The following is a 9,216-nucleotide window of genomic DNA, read 5'->3' on the forward strand; positions in this document are numbered from 1 at the left end:
AATAATGCTAAGACAAAGCATCACATAGAACAATGGTCAGCTGATAAAGCCTTGAAAGGGTCTGGAGGGCAAGACGTATGAGGAGCAGCTGAGGTCCGTTGGTGTGCTCAGCCCAGAGCAGAGCAGGCTGAGGGGAGGCCTCATGGCGGCCTGCAGCTCCCTCACGAGGGGAGCGGAGGGGCAGGCGCTGAGCTCTGCTCTCTGGGGACAGCGACAGGACCCGAGGGAAGGGCATGGAGCTGGGACAGGGGAGGGTCAGGCTGGGTGTTAGGGAAAGGTTCTGCACCCAGAGGGTGGTCGGGCACTGGGACAGGCTCCCCAGGGCAGTGGTCATGGCACCGAGCCTGCCGGAGTTCAAGGAGCATTTGGACAATGCTCTCAGACATTGGGCTTTGTTTTTGGGTGGTCCTGTGTGGTGCCAGGAGTTGGACTCGATGATCCTCATGGGTCCCTTTTAACTCAGGACATTCCATGATTCCGTGACTCTGTTAGCATCTGAAACTTCATTGTGCAGGCCTGAAGAGGGCTTGTGAGCCCTACCAGGCTTTTAGAATTTTTCAGCTGGTTTAATGAAGCAAACCCGGAAAAGTCCTCAGTATTTTAACAACAAAATATTTTAAAATAATGCCTCTGTGTCATCGGTGATTAAATGTAGAAAGACATGATTATACCTGCTACAACTAAGTCCGCACTTGATGGTATAAATTCTTAATCTAGTAATTCCTCTCCAGCCAGTGATGCAATTGGGCCCATTAGCTTCGTTACTCTTACAGGTTTATTGCCTGCATACATTTGAAACTACAAGTTAAATTGGAAAACAGTAAATTCCAGAGGGTGCTATGGGTTTGTAACAGTACCCTACTCATGCGCATGTATCTGCCAACCTCAACCATGCTGTGATTTGACGACTATTTCATGTTGTACTGAAAATTTATGGAACAATTTAAAAACAAGATTTTGGTTGGCCTCTGATATTGTCTCAAAAAGCACCTGTAAAAAAGGCAGTCTCAGAATTTTTATAATTTTTTGTGTTTAAAGAACTCTACATCTCAGCTCGTGTCAGAGATCATACTGTCACAGACTTCTGCCTTTTGCAACATTACCAGTAATGGAAGCTACCTAGCAAACCCACACAGCACGTCTACGTCGTATGGTCTTCACTGGTCTTCTGCATTTAATTAGAATTTAATATTTAGCTTCCATTGTGCCTGTCAGCAGATACACACCTTGAAATCTGTGTGTCTACTAGCAAGTGGCTGAACACACACACACAGATGAATTCACAAGAAGTGCTTTTTAAAGTAAAGCTGCAAGCCCTCTCTTTGAATTTGAAACACAGCGTCTTCCAAAGTATTTTAAGGTGAAGAGATGTGAAAAGCAAGTGAATGAAACCCGAGTGTACACAGTTCTAAAGATCGTGTCTTACAGACTACAAATCTTGTCATGTTAGAGTCATGTACCTAAAATTTTAATATGTGAACAGACACATGCAAACTTAGTTGATACCCAAAGAAAATCCTTGAGGATTCAGTTTATAGCTAAGTACTTGAGATGACAATGCTTATTATAAGATGCTTTGATGTATTAGAAAAACAAAAAAACAAGCACATGCAGCAAACTCTGGAAATACTAAAAAAAAATCCCCAAACCAAGCACAACAACAAATTTAAGCTAATGTCTTTTGTTAGCATGATGGCAACAGCACGTGCCTCTAGGCACCACATCAGCAAATTAAATTAAGAACACAGCCCGGATGCAGTTCTTCAAGCACATGCAAATAGTTACACGCATGCCAGAAATAGCTTGTCTCAGGTGGGATTCACCTTTCTTTAATCATCTTGTTTGTCTCCAGAAGGCACCAAGGAATTTTGCTGGTCTGGCCAACAATCTGCAAAATGCCCGGTCAATTTTCCTACCAGTGCAGCTCAGCGAGAATGCAGCTTTCCATCTGAATACACCGCGGGTATCGTATGGTGAACCACACGGAGTGTAAAGTGTATTTAAAATATTGACTTCTCTGCAGTCTGTACCATTTTATGTGAAAATGTTCAAGGGAGAGTACAGTTTCCAGGAAAATCAGACAGCCAGTGTTTTTAACCTATTTTTGCAGTTCAGGGCTGATACAACCTTTACAGTCAGAATATCTTGTGTGTGTTTCTGTGATTCAGTCAAGGACAACTTACTCAGTTGTTCACATTTGCTTCCAAACACTGACAAAATTAAGCAGTTCTACAGTTGCACTGAGAAAGATCACGGAGAAACATGATTTAAAGCTATTAAGAACTTGCTCAAATTGCCAACAAAAATATAATGTCTAAACACGGTATTCAGATACAATGTAATATGTTTATTTTTTAAATCCAATTTGTAAAGATCCCTTTTTAAACAAAACAAACAAAAAAATCAACACAATTCAGAGGGCTTATCTCGTTTACCATATTCTTCCCACCCACTCTTCATTTATCATATCACAAAGCAGCAACTTATATTATTAGTGCTCATATAGTGCACTTATATGAATTTTGATTTGTGTATTAAGCTTTAAATACAATGTATATCCATGAGCATAGCCCAGAGTACACAACATTACATTTTCAAAGCATGTTAAAAAAAGGACAATAAATGTATATCCAAGACAGTCAAACTCAAATATTTTGACCTGGCAAATTCTCTAACAAGTAACAGTAATTTTAAACTGCATACAAAGCAGAACAGTGCCAACATGCCTCCAGTCTGTGAGCTATGGTAAAATATCAAGCATACACATAAAGAAGAGAAGCAAAAGGAAGATGCCACAAATTCAGAACTAACCTGAGGCACACCCAACTGCGACTGAACAAAGGCAACCCACCTTCCCACTCTATAATGCAAAGAGCCCAACAACAATAAAAAGCACTCCTATGCTACGGAAAAGTTAATGTTTAACTTTTTCCAAATTTTGTCTCTGCATTTTTAAACAACTTGCTTAAAAAATGTAAAGATGAACATCTAATTATACTGAACAAATGTACAAAACCGTAAAGTCAGAGAAGCTCTGTAAGATTGCCACTTTTCAACCTTGCATAGTGATAGCTGGCATTGATATTGCTACCATAGCTTCAGCAGAAGATAGGGAAAAGGAAAATCTTTACTTCTAAGTATGCACATATGTAACATTTTCTTCACAAAATTCATTTAAACGTTGTTTTAATAAAAGGGGAAACAGCTCTAAAAAGGGAAAGATAGTGTTCACAAGCTGAGAAATAAAAAAATACAAAACCAGAACATTCCATAAAAAATGAAAATAACCATTCCATCATAACAGCACCTATTTTATCACTAAATAAGCCCCATACATGCAACAAACTACAACTATTGTATAAGGCTGTCAAATTAAAGGTTTACTTTTCATATAAACAAAGTGTAAAAATAGCAATAAGTTGCAATCTTCAAATTTAATGCTATGTGAGGATTTTGTCCCCCCAGATTCATTTGGTAGCAATTTCAATAAGCATTTGATATAAAGGTCATTGATCTAGGAACCATGGTACAAATACATTGTGCCTAAGACAGTATTGTCATACCTCTGTTCAACTTTAACAGAATTGGAATGCTCAACAACACTACTAAGCTCGGGGATGCTTTCAGCAGTATCCCCAAAACCATGGTAGTGTCCATAGTGCAAAGTATCTCCAGGGTCTTCCACCCACGAGGGCCGGTTAGAAACGCAGCTACTCGGGCTTCCATTCAGATGAAGAGACCCACACATATCAGTGGGATTATTCATGGCCTTTTCCGGCTCCTCGGTGCCATTACTGGTATGAATTCGATGCCTACCGGGAGAAGTTATTCCAGGAATGATTCCGTTAGGTGTTATTGTTAAACACTCCTCACGCCTGGTATCCATCCCACTGAGCTGTTGCGCGGCGGTGAAATCCAAATGTCCATTGATGGCACATCCATTTGTCAGTGCATTCAATATGGAGCTACTGCTATTCATATCTGCATTAAGAAATACACCTGTCACCAAAAATTAAGAATAAATCGAAATACATCAAAATGTCTCCACTATACTCCACTGATTTTAAAAATGTTTCCATACACAGCTTTGTAAATAAATCTACCCTTTCTTTATTTGTAACAACATAGGTAGTTCAAAGTAAGGAGAGCTGATCACTAAGCTTGAGTCAAGGATTGTGATGTCAAAATCTACCTACGTTCAATGTGCAAATATACTCGTATTAATCTTTCAAAGACAAGGTGAACTGCTCAGAAATGATTTCATTTAACTCTATGAAACAAGTGTAGCAGGCAGCATTCCGGACAGCATTTTGAAAGGTGGAATAAAAGGCTTCTTTCCATCCTAAATGTAATGCCCTCTTGGGATAAAACATTATATATGTACAAGAACTGAGTATCTGTGAGAGGGTGATGAGTTGTTTTTTTTCTTTTATTTTATTTTCAGTAATAATTAATCTGTGTTTATTTTATTTATTTTTTATTTTTTTCTTTTCAGCGGTCACTCTCACAGCATGGTATACTCTGAAGTAGGCCAAAAAAAAAGAAATATTATGTTGGGAGGCTAACATAAAATGTTTCAAAGTTCCTTTATTCAGAAAGTACTTCAGTTTATCTAGCAGCCTGCTAGATAAGATCGTGAGCAGGTTTATATTTAATGAGTTTATAGTAACATCTGTACAATCCACATGCAAAAGGCCATACAATAGCAACAGCAGAGTGCACAGAAGACTAAAAAAGGTTAATGGCAGGAAACAAAATTCTAAAAATGTGCATGCAAAAAAAGAGACAACTGTTTTAAAGCAATTTCTCTTTTGAATTTAGTAATTAGTACAATAATTATTATTTCCATTAACAGATTTCAGCAGTGTGTCTGAAATGTATTTTTTTGCAGTGGTACTCAAAAGTACTAGCTCAAAAGCTGCATGATATATTCTGCCTTAAAAATGCCTACTAGTAAAGATTAGCAAGGCAAATGTAGAAATACAGACCTATAAGGTGACATTTGAAGATTTTACATTGTTCTTGACCTTGGATACGTGCACATATGTTTGAGTATACACGAATGCATAAACCTATGTGCAAAACAGGGTTGTATTTACTCTGTATTTCCAAATCAAGCCCATAAATTAGTCTGCGGGTAACTTTCCACAATTATAAAACTTTGGGTTTTTGCTTAAGTGATGTATTATGAGTACCACTGTTTGACAAGGAAGAACCAGAAGCTTTGGTTCTCTATTAGTCCTCCACATGGATATGATTTGAAATATGGATTACGATACTGATACTTCACATACAGCAATACACAATGCCAAGAAATGTATTAATTTTGTAACTCGGTGGATATACTAACTGGAATTTCCTGTTTCATCCCTACATGAGTTAAAATAACAACATCAACTGAACTTGCTAACCACAAATTCTTACTGAAAGTGAAAAAAAAGCACCCAAACCCATCAAGACATCAGAGCTAATACTTCAGTGATGAAAACGCACAGAAGGAATTTCAGATAGTGTTTATTAACTGAAAAGTGCAAAATGTTAACTGTTTAAAAATAAACCCTCATAGGCTGGCTTTGCCAAATCAAATTTAATAAAAATGGCACTATTGTTAGTTAATATGCAAAAGTAGGTAATGAATAATTCTAGTGATAATTGTAGAATGTTACTACTTTTTAAAAATTAGCACCTATAGTTATAGAGAATATTCATGAAAGACAATCGTTTTTCCATAAATAAGAACACTTGGTAATTATCACTGGAAAATATCATAATCTACTTTTTAAGTACTGACTGTATATATATGTATATATATTACTTCTAATATATTAAAATATCTATCCGTTATCATTCCCTTTGGCGAATCTGATCTGTGGTACAAAGCATAAACATTTTTATCACAGAACACACTAAGAAATTCATTTCTCAATATAATAATAACGCACTATAATAGTAACTCTATAAACACCCCGGGGTTACCAAAAGCGTCTTGATTCAGCAGCCCTGAAAAAATCTTAGACCATTAATATTCACTAACACTACTAACATTATGACTGTTTCATGAAGATCAACGTACAAAGTCCAAACAATTTTCCAAGGTACTTTAGTTCCAAATACCAGTTTAAGACCAGCAATATGCAGCTTTTTATTTGCATTAAAAACCACAGATTTGCTCATAGCAGGATCCTGCACTTATATTGCTGTCTGAATAAATTTTAAACATACTGTGTATGTCTAGACTATCCTACATAGCATTTTTTGAACTATTTTGAATATAGTTTAGTTGTTATATTATTTTCAAAGCTATATAAGTGCTACAATGTTTCCCTATCAAATCTTATTAGCAATTAAATCTATTTAATGGAAATGAAATGATTCATTTAAATTGTTTCTGAAATTTCTTTAACCTGAAATCATAGCAACTAAAAGCAAGGCACAACATAACACAAGCCTTAAGTTAAAAGTGAAACAGCCATTGTCAATTTCTGTTTATCTGAGAACTACTAACAAACCTTCTCTTTCACCATTACAATATTTGTCATGAAACAGCTAATTTTAGATACCCACTAAAACCCCAGAATAGTGGGTGTTACAGCAATACAATAGTTTTCGAGACTCTAGATGACAATGTGCAAAATTAAAGAATTAAGTCTTATACTTAAAAATAAAATGCATATTGGTTCTTGCAACGACAAGGCGTTTGCATTGCAGAAACAGTGTATATTTCAATTTCTTTTGGTCCAACAGAACTACTCTCCTGTTGTTTGGTGTCTTCAACCATTTGAATGTTGTTGTAGTTAACAGGAAACTGTCCACTCCCACCTGATACAACAGCAAACTCTCTGTCAACGTGCATATTGTCAGCATCGTCCTCAACTCCTCCATTCATCATTGGTATTAAGCCATCAAAGCTGTAAGCTGGTTAAGAAAAAGAGGTAAGCTTAGTCACTGGTGCACACTTGAACATTCAGCCAACAGGTGAGTATTTTGGTTATTAAAAAAACTTTCTACATAGAAATCTTGGAATCGCAGAATGGTTTGGGTTGGAAGGGACCTTAAAGCCGAAGTTCCAACCCCCCTGCCAAGGGCAGGGATACCTCCCAACAGACCAGGCTGCCCATTGAAAGCTTCTGATGTGTTTTGAGATTCCAAATGTGCAATAAGCAAATGCTCAGTAGTTGCATTTCCATTTTTATCCCTCAAAATGGAGAATTACCAGAGCACCTATCAGACTTTGCACCTGTATATCAAGCAGTTATTAGCCTGACGTACTAATAGGTTGACTAAAGAGCAATTTAGGTTACCCATCTTTAGGCTTTACAGCGTGCCCGATGGATAAAAAGCAGTCTCTATCCCAGAGGATGTCTGCCTGGCCAGCTGGGACTGCTCCCTCCTTGACTCCCAGTTCCCAGAAACCCAAGTCCGAGCCACACAAGACTGCTCCAGGGATCCCTTCAAGAGCTGAACAAACCGATCTCTTTTCTGATAAAGCCAAAAAGTGGCTAGACTGCTTTATGAAATGCTTTACGAAATGCTTTAAGAAGCCAGACGGGCTTGACTGCACTGTCTCTTATAGCTACCAGCCACAGTACTCCTCCGGTATTAGCCCAGCAGATCCTGCACTTCTCTCACACTGACACTAACACACCTTTTCACCTTTTTGTACCCTGCATACACTCACCATTATGTTTTAAAGGGCTACATTAGCAGACTGCAAGTCAACTTGCATTACCTTGGGCACAACAGAAATTTTAGTAGACTACTTGTTCGTAAGGAACCTTCAGCAACTACGAATGTGTTTCAGGGCCAAAGAGCTCACACAGGGCTTAAAGGAGACCAGGGCCTTGGATCAGTGAACCTCACATCACCCTAAACCAGGAAGGGAAAGGTGTTTTCTGCAGCTACCCAGAGGAATATGACGTGCAGTTCCACGCTGGCACATCCAAGGGTACACCCAGCACTGTTCCCTGTCCTCATCCCGCAAAGGGCACGCAGCAGCAGCCACGTTGAGAGCCACGATGCTGATACAGTCGGGTCACCTCTTGCGCACAGCAAGCCAGCGTTGTGTGGAGCACGCGGGGCAGTCTGCCAAGGGCCACGAGCTAGATGGACAGGGACAGGACTGTGACAAACGCACCCATGCGATCGGTTGGCCTGGTGTGCATCACCTTTGCATTTGACCCTGTGCACCAAGCAGCCCAGGAAGCAGGGAGAAGTTGCTGGATCCGATTTCAGAAAAATGGACGTAAAACCCTGCTAATGTTTCTAAGCCAAAACTATCTGGTGTACATTCTGAATGCTGTCCTGCACCAGGAGTGCCTACAGATGTGCATTCATTAAGTTCAGCTTATGGTGCTCATTTTTATATTCCAATAGCAGAGAGTAATTCGTTTCCATCGCAGTGTATCACGTATCAGTGTTGCATAATTTTGAAGCCAAAGGACTTTAATATTGTGTGCCTGATAGCAGGTATATGTGTGCATAAAAACAAAATTATGTGTACGTAACTCTTGCCCCCTGCCCAGTTTAGCTATTTCAGGACAAAGGGTGAAGCACAGCTCAAGTATTTCTCCCAACTCTACTGCCTACAGTCTCACTGTAAGGGGCACATGCTGTGCCTAGGCACGATGTATAGATTTTTCCAAAGGAGTGATTACTCTAATTCAGGGTATGGCCATCAAAACCCTACCCTTTCCAGCAAACACAGGGCGCCTGCACTCTTTGAAATCCAGAATCTCCCATGCAAACAGTTTTAAAGTAAAGGACAATAGGAGAGTGTGCCTTTGATAAGGGCAAAATTGCCAAAAAATTGGTATTGTTTTGTAAAAAGGCTAGCTAAGCACAAAGATATACTGACGACTTCTCATTACTCACCTTTACTGTTTACAAAGTGCCTCAAGACCAGTGATTCATTCCCACTCCAACAGACTTTCTGCATTATTATGATAGATATTTCTGACGCTGATGCCTTTGAAGGCAGACATATCAGATCAGAAACTTCAGTTTCAACGGTTTGGATGCACCTCTTAATTACTCTATAAACCTTCAAGCAAATGCAGCAAAGCACTTACCTTTGGTTGCAAAGGTCTTAAAAAATCATACTTGTAAAAAAATTCAAAAATTACCCACACTGCTCCTCTACTCTAATATCTCCATTTTTGGTTAGGAGACCTCATTCACTTAAACATATTTTATTTGTTTGCCCCATCCACAGCTGCA

The 9,216-nt window shown here is 38.8% G+C and overlaps 1 protein-coding gene across 2 annotated transcripts; it reads right to left on the reverse strand.

The window, feature by feature from the left end:
* Window positions 1-2,333: 2,333 nt before the first annotated feature.
* On the reverse strand, window positions 2,334-6,912 carry LOC126913768 (ankyrin repeat domain-containing protein 10-like). Of its 2 annotated transcripts, none has more exons than XM_050716963.1 (2): window positions 6,820-6,912; window positions 2,334-3,981 (listed from the first exon to the last, which is right to left on the reverse strand). In XM_050716963.1, exons 1-2 carry the CDS (start codon window positions 6,887-6,889, stop codon window positions 3,515-3,517), a joined length of 537 nt encoding a protein of 178 aa, XP_050572920.1. In that variant the 5' UTR covers window positions 6,890-6,912; the 3' UTR covers window positions 2,334-3,514. The 2 variants fall into 2 exon arrangements, with proteins under 2 accessions (XP_050572920.1, XP_050572919.1); XM_050716962.1 differs by having other exon boundaries at window positions 2,334-3,999; window positions 6,820-6,911.
* Between the last annotated feature and the right edge of the window lie 2,304 nt (window positions 6,913-9,216).

This window comes from Cygnus atratus, unplaced genomic scaffold, assembly GCF_013377495.2.
Source record: "Cygnus atratus isolate AKBS03 ecotype Queensland, Australia unplaced genomic scaffold, CAtr_DNAZoo_HiC_assembly HiC_scaffold_63, whole genome shotgun sequence".
Classification (NCBI taxonomy): Eukaryota; Metazoa; Chordata; class Aves; order Anseriformes; family Anatidae; genus Cygnus; species Cygnus atratus.

Coding starts and splice junctions, on each gene's coding strand:
- LOC126913768 (XM_050716962.1), bottom strand. CDS start 6,889: ATGATGAATGGAGGAGTTGAGGACGATGCTGACAATATGCACGTTGAC. Junction 4,000..6,819: donor AGAGTTTGCTGTTGTATCAG/GTGGGAGTGGAC, acceptor TTTTGGTGACAG/GTGTATTTCTTAATGCAGAT.